General features: G+C 33.9%; 1 protein-coding gene across 2 annotated transcripts in view; it reads right to left on the bottom strand.

Moving 5' to 3' along the window:
* Positions 1 to 3,726: 3,726 nt before the first annotated feature.
* Positions 3,727 to 16,565, bottom strand: part of LOC129804470 (uncharacterized protein F09G8.5) — a 32,325-nt gene continuing 19,486 nt past the window's right edge. The window contains exons 4-11 of one of the 2 annotated variants that reach the window (XM_055851788.1): positions 15,779 to 15,843; positions 13,382 to 13,583; positions 13,046 to 13,123; positions 12,738 to 12,848; positions 12,465 to 12,557; positions 8,035 to 8,258; positions 7,838 to 7,931; positions 3,727 to 7,584 (exon numbers count right to left, since the gene is read on the bottom strand). In XM_055851788.1, the coding sequence (XP_055707763.1) occupies positions 7,471 to 7,584; positions 7,838 to 7,931; positions 8,035 to 8,258; positions 12,465 to 12,557; positions 12,738 to 12,848; positions 13,046 to 13,123; positions 13,382 to 13,583; positions 15,779 to 15,843 (981 nt within the window). In that variant the 3' untranslated portion in view covers positions 3,727 to 7,470. The remainder of the gene's footprint in view (positions 7,585 to 7,837; positions 7,932 to 8,034; positions 8,259 to 12,464; positions 12,558 to 12,737; positions 12,849 to 13,045; positions 13,124 to 13,381; positions 13,584 to 15,778; positions 15,844 to 16,565) is intronic. The other variant, XM_055851789.1, reaches the window with a different exon arrangement.

Below are 16,565 nucleotides of genomic sequence, written 5' to 3'. Positions count from 1 at the left end.
TTTTTGACAGAAATTTGACGTTTCCCCCTACAACGCTGCAGGGAATTTCCTTCAAAAAAAAGCAATTTTTGACAAAAAGGCCATAGGGGAAGATAGAAAAAATTTTTTACAGGTTGAATGAGAGAAAATATATAAAAATAAAAATTGATCTGAGGAAAAAGGAAAACTAGAAAAAACTCTAAAAACTCTAAGAACTACAACTCACACTAGCAGTATGTCACCAAAGTCAAAAAGATTGAAGTTTTTAACATCGTTAAAGATAAGATCTACACAAGACAATAATTAGAAAAGATTCTCAAAGAAAATTGAAAAATCAATTAAAAAACAGCACTGCACTCAACTATGTACTCTTCTGCTCGCTGCCTCCCAGACCAATGACGAGTAGAACTGGCCCAATTCAGCTCCCTCCTGTCGATCATTTATGCAACCGTTAGGTCCATGACGTTGTATATGGAACATTTCCATTACATTTAGATGTCGAGCGAATCGTGTGGTGTCCAGAATTATGGTATTATCAAAGTCAAATATGTGCTCCTGTTCCCTCATGTGTCGAACTAATGAAGTGGCATCTTTACTGAAGTCTTTAGCTGACAGTCTGTGTTGTTTGATGCGTGCAATAAGTTTTTGCGAGGTTCGACCAATATACGCCTTACCACACTCACAGGGAATGCTGTAGATCACGTTACTTTTGTCCATCAACGGTGTTTTATCTTTCATTTGTGGATATAAACGTCCAGCAGTGTTGTGTGTTTTGAAACAAAGTTTGATCTCAGGGCACATTCCCCTAACGGTTTTCTTCAATCTGGGAAGAATCTGTCATTAGTCTGAGAGGCAGCGAGCAGAAGAGTACAGAGTTGAGTGCAGTGCTGTTTTTTAATTGATTTCTCAATTTTCTTTGAGAATCTTTTCTAATTATTGTCTTGTGTAGATCTTGTCTTTAACGATGTTAAAAACTTCAATCTTTTTGACTTTGGTGACATACTGCTAGTGTGAGTTGTAGTTTTGAGAGTTTTTAGAGTTTTTTCTAGTTTTCCTTTTTCCTCAGATCAATTTTTATTTTTATATATTTTCTCTCATTCAACCTGTAAAAATTTTTTTCTATCTTCCCTTATAGAGCCTGAAGAAGATTTTAAATAAATCGAAACGCGTCGCTAGCTAAAAGTTGCTATAAAAATTTTTGACTGCTTTTCCGATTACCACACACATTACCATCCACAGTCGTTAATTCTTATCGTGTAGGAAAAGTAAAAGAAAATTCACATTATTCGAAGGCATGAACGTTCGAAGGGAGAGTACTTTCCCCTATTTGTTTTAGCATTTCACTGTTCTCAAGTGCATCTACATAATCGAATTTTCTTTGTATTGGTTCCTGTCACGACTTATTGGTGGTTTTAGAATACGGCAAGGTCTGGGGAAAACAGTCGAGACAGGAATCAACGCAGAGAAAAGTCGATAATGCAGAAGCACTTGAGAACATTAAGTGCTAAAAAAAAACATGTTCATTTTTCATTGGAATAGCACCATTGATCGTTCGGCTAAATCAGTAAATTATCGGTTTTCAAATCTGTGTTCATTCATATTCTCACCTATGGTCATGAGATTTGGGGTAATGACCGTAATGACTGAAAGAGTAAGATTGCTAATACAGTAGACTCTCTCAAATTCTGGCATTTGGGACCGAAATTTCATTCGAATTAGAGAGAAATTCTGGTGACAAACTTTTTGAAATGCAACGATTTCTTATTCTTCTGCATACACATTATTGAGTTTACGTACTCAAATATATTGTAAATATCATGAAAATTCCTTAATAATGCGAAGTCACATCAAAACTAAGTCAAACCATGGCAAATTTCAGCATATTCGCTTCATTTGATAATCATAGTCAAACTTGAAAAATTTACAACAAACCTTTTTTAGATGTAACTGTTGTCCGAATTAAAAAGTATCCCGATCTTAAAAGAGCCAAATTAGCGAGAGTCTACTGTACAAACTATCGAGATACCTTCGTCTGTGAGTGAGGAATATAGCTGTTCATGAGGAGCTGAAAGTCAAGGAGTTACTTTTTCAAGTTGAGAGATCACAACTTCGATAGTATGGTCATGTTCAACGCTTGAATGAAGAAATATTTACAAGAAAAGCTATGCAAGCCATTGTGAGGAGACCTCGATCTCCGGGCAGACCTAGGACAAGGTGGCTGAATCAAATTCAGGATCATTCTTTGGGGCGCTTTGAAATCGCACGTGCATATTTTCCTGAAGTGGCGGCGGAAGATCGACAGGCATGGGGTACTAACCTGAGTGTCCTAAGACCGTTACGTCCGTCTATGACCTTCATTCACTTCCTGTCCTCATTTTAATCTTCTTTTTTAATTTAACCCTTTAAGGACAATTGGAACACAGGTGTCCCATAAAGAAAATAATTTTTCTTGACTACCTAAGGTTATTTTTTCCTTATGTTTGAACGTCATTGCAAAGTAGAAGGATGAAGGAATCTAGGATATTTTTTGCAAGTCTCTAGCTATTTGCTAGTAAATTTTTAAAATAAAAAATACCGAATTTTTAAATTTTAATATTGAGAATTGATTTTAATTATTTTTTGTACTTCCAATTTTTTAAGCAAACCAGTTTTGGAACAAGAAACTACAATACTCAAACATAATATTTTTCATTAAAGTGAAAACTTTATCAGTCATTGGTATCGTCAGAAAAATTACTTAAATTTTTTGGCTATTTTTGTCCCTATCATTCATAGAGGCAAGAAATACACTGAATCAGAATCTGTTGGTTTTTCGAAGGTTAGTTGTAAGGCCTTTTACTGATTTTGTTTATCGGTTTTATTTTTATTGCTGATTTTCGGTTAGCGAAAACTGTCTCGTCGTTAAAGGGTTAATTTTCTGATTTCCCTGTATTTGATCTAACCATCTCATCCTGTGTCGACCTTTAGCACGTTTTCCTACTGGTTCCCCTTCAAATGATCGCTATACTGGGGTAATCTTTTCCATTCTCACAGCATAGCCAGCCCATTGTATTTGTGTGGAATTGACGTGTGCAACTAGGCTCGCGCCTTGTATAACTGTTTGAGCTCATCATTCCTACGAATTCGATTCGATAATTGAGATTAGTTTCTCAAATCAAACCACAGAAGCCAGAATTGTAAGGAGCAGTAGCTCTAGGCCTGTAACGAGAACGTGGAGCTACTGCTCCTTACAATTCCGGCTTCTGTGGTCTGATTTAAGAAACTAATCTCAATTATCTCAAATTTTGTAAAAACATTTTCGGTTTTACAGATCACCAAATAAGATAAAAATCTATTTTTTATTTGTCCTTGAGTCATTCCTTTCGGTTTTACAGATCGGGTCCCGGTCAAAATCCCGAAAGTCAAAATCCCGAATTGTTAAAAGTGTAATTGCTACTCCCAGGAGTGCACCAGCGCTTGTTGGAGGCAAAGGGGAATTTTCTGTGTCTTGGGAAATTATTCTACACATTATCCTCCATATAATTTCATTCCATTCAGGACTTTGAACATTCGGGATTGTGGCGTTCGGGATTTTGGCTTTCAGGATTTTGACTGCCTCCGCCTGTAACACTTACCCTGAATTGTAAAACAACGTAGAATTGAACTTTTGACCTAAAAAAAATAAGAGAAAACTCTGAAGATGAGTTGTCTAACTCAATGTCAAATCCGGATCCCAAAAAATGCAACAATAAAAGTCAATAAAAATTATCCTTATATTCTCAGATTTTTTTCTTTATTCATTTTTAAGCCCTTGACTCTCTTTTTTACAATTTTCTTACTCACACACTTTAGTTTGGAAAAAGAACCATAAAAAACATTCCAAAGAAAGAAAAAAATGTGTGAGTGTATCGTATTAACTCGCTAAAAAGCCATTAAATGGACGTTATATGTAAAAATTCAATCAACAGTTATCAACCTGAATGTTAATTAGCAAAAAACAGAGGATGTTTACTTTCAAAGCTCATTCCTCATCCTTCATTCAACAATCAACAGATTTCCTTTTTTTGCTTTTCCCACTACTCAACAACTTTAACAGAGAAATCCCTTCTCTGCGGACCCTTCAATCGTTTTCTATCCACGCAAATAATTTTTAATAGACAAAAATTGTCGCGTGAAAGTATCCTTGTGGTCAGAAGTAAACTTTCGATGTTAGAAAGGCATTTGTATATGAAATTCTATTAAAAGTTCAATTTTCACCATCTTCATCGACTTTATATAGATTTGCTGAATACGAATTCGTTATCCGGTTTAGGATCTTTCGATAGGTTTTCTAATTAGATTTTTTTATGTAAGTGACAACTGGGGTAAAATGTAGCAAGAGTGTGAGCTGAGTGAAAATTACTCGACTCACTTGTGTCCAGTTTCCAGTTCGCCTTTTCCGCCTCTTCAAACCAACGAAGATCCTTACAAAATACAGCTTTTATAAAATTTACCTTAGAAACACACTAGAGGAAAATGCGGTACATTTGAACGATTTAAGGAGGGAGCCTGAATTACAAGGTCAAAAATCGTTTTTTTTTTCTTAAATCGAGAATAATTGCGGATTTTCAAAGATACAGAGACGCAGGCAAATGAGCGCCGAGCAGATTAGCGAACGTTTGGGCGAATAACTACAACTTTGAGGTGCGTTTCCTGCAGTTTTCAATTTTACAATTAGTCGAATTGTCGGTAATTATAGTAAAAATAATTATGACCGATTGGAATGAGTAAACGATTATTCTCTTTGGGATTAAATTCCTTCTAGTTGAACCTAAATGATTTTAATCTAATGATTTTTAATTTTTAGAGCAAGCCAAAGTCAATATTTTTCCCCAAAATATGCATTTTTTCAGCTATTTAAAAAGTTCAGAGGGCAAATTAGGAGAAGTGTGCCAAATTTCGGCCAGCTTCTAATTTCGGCCACTTTGAGTGTAATTTCGGCCATGCAAATAAATTAATTAAAATTATGTATGTAATCTTCGAATAGTCAATGAATTAATTTTGCTTTTAAATATTTATTTATTTTTGGATGTATTAACACAAAGACCGATAAATTTAAGTGGCGGAGGATCGACAAGCATGGGCTGCTAAATTGGATGTCCTGGGCCCACAACCCCAATAGGGATAAGCGGTTGAAAATGATGATGATGATGAAAATTGAAATTTCTTTCTCAGACAAGAATTACGAGCTGCATATTTCCCGTCAGTTAGGGACCGCTGCAACGAGACGCTCCAGTGAATCGCTTATTAGTCCGTCATCTTTTTTTTTCGAAATAATATTTAACCACTTTAAAGACGTATATAAACGTATAACAAAAAAATCATGAAACTTGCTCGTTTGCTTCTTTTCAAAAAAAAAAAAAAATCGAAAAATACAGCGAATTTTTAACTATTGAATTCAGACTCCCCCTTCGAACTACTCATTTTTTTCTCTATGTTCTTTATAAACCTTATTCATAATGGCTCCGTTCAGTAATAACCTTTCGAAGAGACAAAGCCACTCCAAAGCCGAGACAAAATTATTCGAAAATCTACCGAAAGCCTAAAGTGCAAGTTCACGTAGTCGCTGCCTTAGCGCTGATTGTTCTGCCATTTCGAATTTCGGTATTCTTGACACTTCAATCGTCAACAATATCAACAACAGTGTGGAAACGTTTGCTGCAAAAGGCGAATTTTGATGCTGTTTTGTGGAATTTCAGGATGGTAGAACGTTTGATTTCCAATTTCAGTAAAATGTGCTTTTGATGAACTTACTCACTTTTGTGTAACATGTCGGCTTAAACGTTCGAACTTTTACCGGTTTTTATGGAAATTCTTCCTGATATACCTTCGAATCGCTACAGTAAAAATCTCAACAGGAGAAAGCTCTCAAATCAGGAAGGTTATTACTGAACGAGAGGAATATAGCTCTTTTGAGGAAATGTTAAGCATACAAGACTAATTATTAAAATTGATATTGCCGTGTGACATAGGATAGATTCATTGGCTCCGTTGAGTAATAACCTTTCGAAGAGACAAAGCCACTCCAAAGCCAAGCCAAACCTATTCGAAAATCTACCGGAAGCCTAAAGTGCAAGTTCATGTACTCGCCGCTTTAGCGCTGATTGTTCTGCAATTTCGAATTTCGATATTCTTAACACTTCAATCGTCAACAATATCAACAGTGTGCAAAGTTTGCTGCAAAAAGTGAATTTTGTGTAGTTTTGTGGAATTTCAGGATGGCAGAACGTTTTAATTGCAATTTTATTATGATAGATGTCCATTTCATGAACTTACTCACTTTTGTGTAACTCGTCGGTTTAAACGTTCGAACTTCCAACGGCTTTTTAGATAAGTTCTCTCTGATATACCTTCGAATCGGTACGGGAAGAGTTCTCAAATCGGGAAGGTTATTACGGTTATTACCGAACGAGAGGATTAAGGGGATTTCCAGAATTGCAAGGTCAAAAAATCGATTTTCCTTAATTTTTTAAATCGATAAATAAACTATTAAATAACGTATATACGACAAAAATTTTCAGAGGTCAACTTGATGTATATTTTCGAAGATACAGAAACAATGGCAATGGAGCACCGAGTAGGTTTGTGAGACAAGAAAATGGTCTTCAGAAAAGTTGAAGAACGATTGATTTCCGAAATCTTCTAAAAATTGAAACTTGGATAAATCTTCGAAGAGACTTTCGAATGCCCTATTATTTCGAAAGTTCACTTCTGTCCACAAGGAAATACATAATATCATGTTTCTTTCGAGTACAATGACTATAACAACGAAATAAGAAACTACATTAGGTAAATTGGTAAAAAAAGAATCAGTGATGCTTAATCAATTTCACTGCAGTCACTTCTAAGTCACTTCGGAGGCAAAAACAAAATTAATAATCAAGTACAAAAAATCCCTCTCACTTCTAGTATTATTAAAATATTTTCTTTTTTTTATCTTTCATTTTATCTCACATGAATGTCCATAGAGACAACACTATTTGCAATTTACAAAAAATTCTTTTTATCTCACAATTTGCATAATCTTGCTCTAAAGCAATTATTACAAGTTATATTAAAATGTGATAAATTGCACGTTAAAATGTTTGAAAAAAAATTATTTCAAATTCATTATTTTTTTTTATTCTTTAAGTATTTGTCTCATTCGTACGTGTTAATTGATAAATGGATAAAATAAATCCAATTAAGGAGCGCAAAAATTTGTTATTGGCAATTTTTGTTGTGGAAAAATATTCAATTTCTCTCAAAAAAAAAAACTCCTACATTATTTCCTCTTTGTCTTGATTTCTTGGGTATGAGATCCTTCATGAAAATTTCTCATAAAGTTCAATATCTCATCCCTACAAGATACTATGATTAGTTATTGTTCTCATTTTGGTATGAGAAAAGTCTGTTTCGCTCGGAATGAAATTACTTTTGAAAGAGATATTTGTTAAAAGGAAAGAAACTGAAGGAGGAAACCTTGTATCGTCCTCAATCCGTGGCCAATTCATCAATTCGACATCGAACAGCATGCTCAACAACTTCCAAACTAGGATAGTCCAGTTCCTTCACCAGGCAAAGAGTGGCCGAAAGTAGGTTTGCATTCTGCAAAAACACCAACATTTATATGGCATCAACCCAGAAAGTTATTTAATATTTTTGAAGGGTCAAGAAAACTTTCTAAAAGAGAAAATTGCTTTAAAATTTTCTAAACGAATTTCCAAAGAAAAATCAAAGCTTTTCAGCTTGAAATCCATTGAAAAAATAGGTCGTTCCAAATCTTTGCAAAGTCACACTAAAAATGCCTCCATACGCTCACACATCTATTGATCAAGGAAGAGTGCATTTTGGTACTTACCCTGTTCACGGGCCGTCGATGGTAACTGGCATAGTGATTGAGAACGGCATTGGAAACCACACTAGCACTATCATTGAACCTTCCCTCGGAGCGACTGAAAAAGAGAAAAACAGTGTCTTGCTCACACATTTGCCAGGAAAAAAAAAACCGGAAGCAATGTGAAAAAATGTTGTGCAGGAAGCCTAAAAGCCACTCACCGTTCCCTCCGACGAACTTCCACATTGTCATCCCATTCCTCACGATTGGCATTCCCATTGCGATATGCATAAGGATCACGGGGTGCTTCTGTGCCCCCATTCCGACGACCAGGATGGCCACCCTGATGATGCTGCTGCTGGTGCTCATCCCACTCCGTCAGGTCCATCTGGCTGTGACGATACTGAGCCGGATGTGGCTTCTGGTAGTCAGACTGATAGTACTCCTGATTCATCCGACGACAGAAATCATTTCATATTACCATACAGAGTGCAAAGGAAGGCATTACAGTGGACAGTCAGAGAGTTAGGAGCATATTTTTGTTCATTGGTTTTATATTTAAGGGGTTAAGTAAGTTAAAAGTTTAAAAAACAGTATATTTTCTCTATTTTTGTTTCAAGTATTAAAAATACAGTGGGAGCTCGATAGAGTCAACTAATTATTTTCAGGCCTGTTGACTCTATTGAATTCGTTGACTCTACTGGAGTCCGAAAAAAATCAATTAAAATGTAAAATTTTGATATAAAGGTGTATTATTTTATGTTTGTACTAAATAAGTGATAAATTTAACACGATAGTGGAATATTTTATTTAATTAACCCATAAATTCTGCACTCTATGGTCCAAAAAAATCGTAAATTTGGGCAAAAGTTGAAGATTAAGGAATAATTTTACAGAATGTTTTTTATTATCAGTGAAATGAAAATGAAAATTAAATGAAGTGAAAATTACTAAAATTAAATTTAAATTACTTAAATTAAAATTATTATCCATGATAATATTTGAGCTTGAGGTCTATCTACGATGTTAAGATAAGGAAATTGTGTCTTAAAGATTTCTTTTTTCACTTTTTCTTTAGAAGAGCTCTGGTAGATAATTGTTGAAAATTCTGATGCAATTAACGTTATTAATTAGAATTTATTTTAAACTTTTATTATGTGAAAGAAGAAATTGATAGTTGTTCTTTTCGTTATGAGATAACTATGGCTCTAAACTTCACAAAAAGAGTAATAAAACCAATTTTTCTCATTTTCTTCTTATTCTGAAATATGGGCGCTAAACGGTTTGAGATATCTACTTGGAGTCTTCAGATGACCCCATAATAAGTCAAGCTGAGGGATTATTATTATTATAGGAAAACACGTCATATGGGATCATAGGGCTTAATCAAAAAATCTTAAGACAAGAGAAAAGACAAGAGAACTTTCAATCGGTCAAAACGCCTAAAATCGCGAAAAGAAATTATTTTGTCGAAAATTGATTACACGGTTAATATACGAATATTATCATAATATTGTTTTTCTTGTGTTAAAAACGTTACATTGCTACACCAAAATACTGATTTTAATTTCGAAAAAGTCATACAATATTATTAGTTCAATAATAATGGAAAAGTTGACACTATCGGAGTCAATTTGGAACCAAGTAAATTTTGGTAATTAGAAACTTAAATATTTACTATGTAGTTTTTTTTTTATTTTGAAACATTTTCTTGGGTACAATCTTATTGTGGAAACGGTTTACTCAAAGTAAACTCATCCGAAAGCAAAAAACTAAATATTTTGTGTTACAAGATAAGTTAAATTAGTCCTTGAACGAAGGATTCACAACGGATCCTTCCCCTCAAAACCATGTTTTTTTTTTGGATTAGGGTAAGTGTGCCAAATTTCGGCATAGTTGCATATAAGCACCGAAGTCCTAAGTTTGAAATGCAATATTTTTAATTCATATTGATATTTTTTGTTACTTCCTTTTCGGGAAGGTTGTGTGGAACCTTGAAAACTAGTTTATCATCTTTGCTTTCTTTAAATCACTTGCTAAAATATTGAAAAATTAAAAATAATATGGACATTGCTTTGGGTAGTATTCCGGCTACTTTGAGTGAAATTCCGGCCACCTTTTTTCTGACCACATTTTGTGACGCAACGGATAGAAAATTTCAAAACGTCAAACGGAAAGAGTTTAATATTTACTTTAATACGTTTATATGACCCACAAGCTCTGAGATTTTCCGTGTAATTTGTCCTGAAGACCTGAAGAGTAGCATCTCAAATTTACGCGCAGATTCCCGTAGCAATTTGCCCTTCCTGAACTCTTCTAAGACCTTTTCTACATCATCTTTTTCATAGAAGTGATGTTTTTTTCTCTGGACATTGTAGAACTCAGAAATTGAAAAAAAAGCATAAAATGAATAAGAAATTTAGGAAATCAAAAGATGTTGCTGGAATAGGCAACACTACCTCACCGGAGAGACGCTCACAAAGTATATACTTATTTACGCAAATTACAAGATCCAGATGGGAAATTTCACCCGAAATTTAAAGATTGATTCACGATTAACATAAACAGATACAATCTTTAAAGAAAACTAATGAATTTTCAACATTTTCTGGCATATACGATCTATGATTCAGGGTTTCTGCCGTTTACCTGATGAGATCGGTAGTGGTAAGTCGGCGGCAGACGCAACTAAGCAAGATTTGAGGAGAAATATATAAATGGAATTGAATTGAATTGAATTTTCATGAAAAACAACAAAGGAAAACCTTTTGCACTTCACCACAAATCACAAGACTGCTAGAAACACAATCGATCTGTCACATTTTTTTGTAAGACTTTCCACACTGAGTTTTTACAACGCAAATTAAATTTAAATTATACCTAAAATTTAATGGTCTTTGTGTTAATACATCCTAAAATGAACAAATATTTAAAAACAAAATGAATTCATTGACTATTCGAAGATTACATATACAATTTTAATTAATTTATTCGCATGGCCGAAATTACACTCAAAGTGGCCGAAATTAGAAGCTGGCCGAAATTTGGCACACTTCCCCTATTTCAAAATAAGGCTCATACACGATTCATTTTTTAATATGTTTTGGAGGTAGACCAAGCGAACATTTCGCCCGTACGTACCTATGACCCATACGACCGAAAAAAATTCAAAATCGGATTTTCGAAAGTCAAAGTCTAACCACTCGGGAGGATGCATTTTCAACCGATTTGCTTAAATTTGGATTTTACGGAAAGGTATTGAAATTTTCAATCTGACTGTATCGGTCTCAATCGGTAATGAATAGAATCGGTAAAGTATTCTTTATTGGTATATTTCTTTATATTATTTTATTTTTAATCGTCCAAAAGTTTGTTACCGAGCTAGAAATCACATTTAAGAGAGACCAACTTTCGGTATTTGGTGACCTCCCATAAGACTATACTATCTCGAGACGTTTTTTCCGCTTTTTCCCCTCAACCCCTGCAACACCCTAAACCATGTTTTTTTTTATTTATTTCACAAACAGCTTCTACGATTTCTTTCATTTTCGAATATGCTTTAGAGGTAGCCCAAGTGAACATTTCATCTATATACATACCTACGACCGAAAAAAAAGTTGCGGTGTCGAATTTTCGAAGATTAAATGTTCTATTACTCCAAAATTCTATCAAAGCTTATTATGGATTAAAGTTTAAGAGTCAAATTATTAAAAAAAAAATGCAATTTTAAACAATTGAGATGATTTTCTTGTAATTTATGAACTAGTTTAAATCGACAGTCGACCGTCATGAACACAAAAATTATGCGAAAAATATTATTCATTGAGAGATCCATTTCGTAAGTTCGAACACTCTGCAAAGCTGGGATCCTTTACAATCTCTTTATTTATCAAAATTACCTGTATTAGCTCAGGAATTAATCAGGCTCTTGTAATAAATATTCTAGATTTTGACATAAATTACATTTTTATCCATTCCTAATAGTTCAAAAATTGTTTTTCTCAGAGTATGTATCCATATCTTTCTTTTGGGGACAGAGATTCCCCTTAAACGTTTATAAATCCTTCATAAACAAGAAATATGTTTGTAAAAAAATAAATTATACAATCAAAAACGTTTCGAATTTATGCTAAGGTCTCTACATATTGAGAGTAATTTTTATCAAGAATTGTATTTTTGACAGAATTTTGACGTTTCCACTTACGGCACTGAAGACAATTTCCTTTAAAAAAGCAATTATTGACTAAAATTGCGCCCAATGTGTAGAGACCTTTATAGACAAACTTGTTTTTTCTCAGGATAGTAGAAAAAATTACATGCTCCTAACTTTCTGATCAGTAACAGTAACTGTCCATTACAGACATTTGTTTAACTTTTTCTTGTTCTTTTTTCCTTCTCTCACTGAATCGTCTTTTCCAGACACTACTCTTCAGCTCCAGAGAATAAACACATTATGAAGGATATTTTGGAAAAGTGTCAGGTGGATCAATAGCGTTTTTTGTGGGTAAGCCAAAGTGCTCTAAAGGTGTGAAGAGTGAGTGTGGACGTGGAGGCAACTCAGAGAGACATAAAATCAAAAGACCCTTCGACGGCAAATTTATAAAGTAAAAAAAAATATAAATAGACTATTTCGTCTTGAAGCTTTTTTTACCTTCATCGAATGTGTAGACATTGATGGCGCAATTGGCACACGGTCGCGATATCCAGTGGCTGGAGATGCCTCCTGATCAGATCCAGGTGATCTCTATCATATTATCATGTTAATTAACAGAAGAATTTAATCGTTGAAAATAAGAGTCTTAAGACGAAATAAAAGTATTTTGGAAATAAAAATAAAATCAAAAGAAATTTCTTGCATATTATAGTGCCAATTAGTGATGCCAATTAGTTAATGATCAAATGTTGTTTGGGCGTGATTATTTACCATTGAGACATCATACTGATTGTAGGAGCCTCGATGATCTCGTTGATATCGCGGTGAAGGTGGTTGATTTGTCTCTGGTGGTGAATACTGTTCCTGATTCGAAGGACTCCTCTACAAATTTCAAATCGTCCCGAAAAGAAAAGAAACCCATCCGAAGTGGAGAAGATAAAAAGTTAATAAATTAGTAATTTTTAGGGTTTATAACTAAAAAGCTCGAAATGCAAAAATTAAAGCATCGTAAGAAAACAGTTGATAAAACAGACATGTTAAAAATAAGATTGACAGACAATGAAAGTACAAAACTTTACCTGAATTGGAGATGATGGAATTGAATTTCTATCAATTGGATCACTTATAGATTCCTCAGTATTTTCGAGACTCTGATTCTATATGTTAGTGTATGTTTTTTTTTTTTTTGATTCAGGCAATACATGTTTTTAATATTTTCAAATTTCATGTTTTTTGTTTTTAATTTGTGTAGAAGATTTGGGCAGCAGAAGATAGGAATAGAGCAAGAAGACAAAAACATTAAGCCATTTAGTATGTTTGTCAAAATTATATGAAAATCCCAAAGTGAAAACACTGCAAATTTCACATTTGTGATATATAGATATTTTAGTGAAGCTTATCAGTTGTTTTCTCACCTCTCGCATTGGACTCTGTTGACGATACTGAGATTGCTGTTGATTTTGCGATGATGGTGTCTCATTATATGATGAATCTTCATATATGACATCATCCCTCTTAACAGAACCCCTCCTAGCATCAGCCAATTCCTCCGGAGTCACCTCAATATTGTCCAATTTAAGCAGATTTGGCAAAGTTCTAAGCACAATAGCTCGGTAGCTAAATAAATAATTCCATAAATTAATCATAAATCTCTTTATTATTAATTTATCAAATGGCAATCCCTGCAGTAAATTGGACAGTACCTTGGTAAAAATGGTCAGTAAAAATGAAACTCAGCCAGTACATAAAAAAACGAAACTTGTAAAATTGTAAAATATACACAGAAAAAAAATTCGTATAATTGTTCCTGAATAATGTTTGCAAATTTCTATTGAAACTAACTAAAAAGTTCCTAAAAGTTTGTACTTTTTTCACAAAAATTTTTCGTAACATGATCATTTGACAAACATTTTTTGTTCTTTTACAAACATTTGTTCGTAAACACACAGAAAAAATGTTAGTAAAATTTTATCATTTAGGACAGAATCACATTGACAGTAAGATGCTCACCGTATTTCGTTAGTTTATACATTTTTATTGCAATTCTTACGCAAATTCTCGATTACCGTATTACTTTATCTCATATACTCGGTAGCACTAGGTGAAAATAATATAAGAAAATTGAAGAAATGAAACAAAAATGCAATAAACGGTGAGCAAAAAGAACTGTACTATTAATTTCTCTTAGTTTTTTTTACTAACCGTTTATCGAATTTTCCTTTTATTTCTTCAATTTTCTTATATTATTTTCACCTAGTGCCACCGAGTATGAGATAAGGTAATACGGTAATCGAGAATTTGCGTAAAAATTGCAATGAAAATGCGTAAATTAACGAAATGCGGTGAGCATTTTACTGTCAATGTGATTCTGCCCTTATTCGTATTTTTTTACAATCAAACAATAATGTACGTACAAATGTTTGTAAAAGAGCATAAAATGCTCGACAAGTGATCATGTTACCACCAAATTTTGTGAAAAAGTACAAACTTTTACGAACTTTTTATTGGATTATACGATTTACGAGCAATTTCCAAGACTCCAGTAGGAAATTCACAAACAGTTCCAAAGAAGTTTACAAAATATTTCTTTCCATGTACAGTTACCAGTGAAATACTTTTGGTAAAAGAAAAACTAAGAAAATTAATGAGGGGCCTCGAGTGGGTCAGTGGATAGAGTAGTAGCTCTATGACTGCGAGGTCTGGGGTTCAAAGCTGAGCAGCAGCAGAAAAAGATTTCTCATGCCATATCGGCTTTGAATTCGTCCAGTGAATGAATGAATAGTAATGTCAATGGTGCATATTGGCAAAAAAGTGAACCGCCTAAACAATAGAGGCTGGTACGAAAACGAGTTTCGACATGAAAGTGGTACTTCAGTCGATACAAGTATTCGCTGTCACTGATCCCAAACACACACCGAGAAGGGATGCTGTGATATAGTAACGGCACTGACTGCTCACAGAGCTGCGATATTGAGCGGCTACCCGTATCGGGGGATAAGATAGAATAGGAGTGGGGAAGCATAAGGGGCCCAATTGGTGGCCTGGATGCATCGGAATATCCGAAATGGAGAACTGACCCCTGGCAAAATCTTATCTTATCTTAACCGTGTTGAAATTGAAAATTTAGTTCAATTACATTTCTATTTATTTTTTACTGGCTAAAAATGGTTTTCTGCGCCTCCGACATACCTTTTCAATCAGATCAAATTCCATGTACTCAAAATTCGGTAACATTTTTTAATAGAAATAATTTGAACTACAGTAGACTCTCGCTAATTCAGCTCTTTTAAGATCGGGCTACTTTTTAATTCGGGCGGCAGTTTTAAATTCGAAAAAAGTTTGTTGACATTTTTCAAGTTCGATTATGATTATCAAATGAAGCAAATATGTTCAAATTTGTCATTATTTGTCTTAGCTTTGATGTGATTTTGCATTATTAAGAGGTTGTTATGAAATTTATAATAGCAACGAGCATATAAACTCAATATAAGTATGCAGATGAACAAAAAATCGTTGCATTTCAAACAATTTAATGCCCGAATTTCTCTGTAATTCGTTTAACATTTCGGTCCCAAATGCCCGAATTTAGGAGAGTCTACTGTAAATTGAATTTACTGTGATGTTCAAAAGAAGAAGAAGAGTGCTTAAGAAAAGGATAAACATATATGCAAAAGGTTTGAGATATGAATTTTGATTTCATAAAATTTTCCTGATCTAAAAGTTTTGACAAATAATCAATTTACTGACCATTTTAATTTTTTTCTCATCAAATTGTTAATTTCCTGACCAAAAATATGTTTATTCAAAATTACCTTGGACCTGCTCGTTCAACACATGGATTTTCTTCGATCCAGAGATACTTTAAATTTGGCAAACTCTGAAAAAATGAAAGAGAATAATTCTCTTAGATATCTTTGTTTTTAATATTCAAGAAGAGAGCAGTAGAGTATTGTGGTAAATTTTGGAACGAGGTACATTTCAGAATCTAAATGTAGGGTGTTTCAGAATGCATCATAAATATGTCGTTTAAAATCAAATAAATATTGTTTTCTCTTTATTTTTAAGTTTTTGTGACATTGTCTTATTTAGTTCTTTACGACTCAGATTAATATATAACTTTATTTTTTTTAAAATTTAATTGCAAAAAAGCTGAATTTTTCAAAAATGCCTAAGTTCTTATATTACTTCCGGCTTTTCTTGAAAGTACGATGCCAAAAAAACCTTCCAAAGGCAAGCCATGTGCCCTAGACACATTTACGACTTAAGCCGAGAGACGACTTAGTGGAAAATTATGGAAATTAAGTTTAACCACTATTCCGAATATAATTACGATAAGTCGTCTCTCGGCTAATCCTCAGGTCTGTCAAGGCCCATACACTTTGAACGATCTGGAGAAGGCTCGGGAAATATTCAGTTGCGAGAAAACTCTCAGTCAGAGAAGTAGTGATGAAACTCAATGTCTCAAAAAGTACAATGTTTATCAATCTGATTGATCGCCACGGCCAAGTGTCCAGTGAATTGCCAGATTGGACTCCCCAACGCTTAATCCGGAGAAGAAGAAGGAGCTGATGCAATGCATCTTAGATTATTCCAATCGGT

Source organism: Phlebotomus papatasi, chromosome 2, assembly GCF_024763615.1.
Source record: "Phlebotomus papatasi isolate M1 chromosome 2, Ppap_2.1, whole genome shotgun sequence".
Taxonomy (NCBI): Eukaryota; Metazoa; Arthropoda; class Insecta; order Diptera; family Psychodidae; genus Phlebotomus; species Phlebotomus papatasi.
This window is presented reverse-complemented; position numbering and strand designations above follow the sequence as displayed.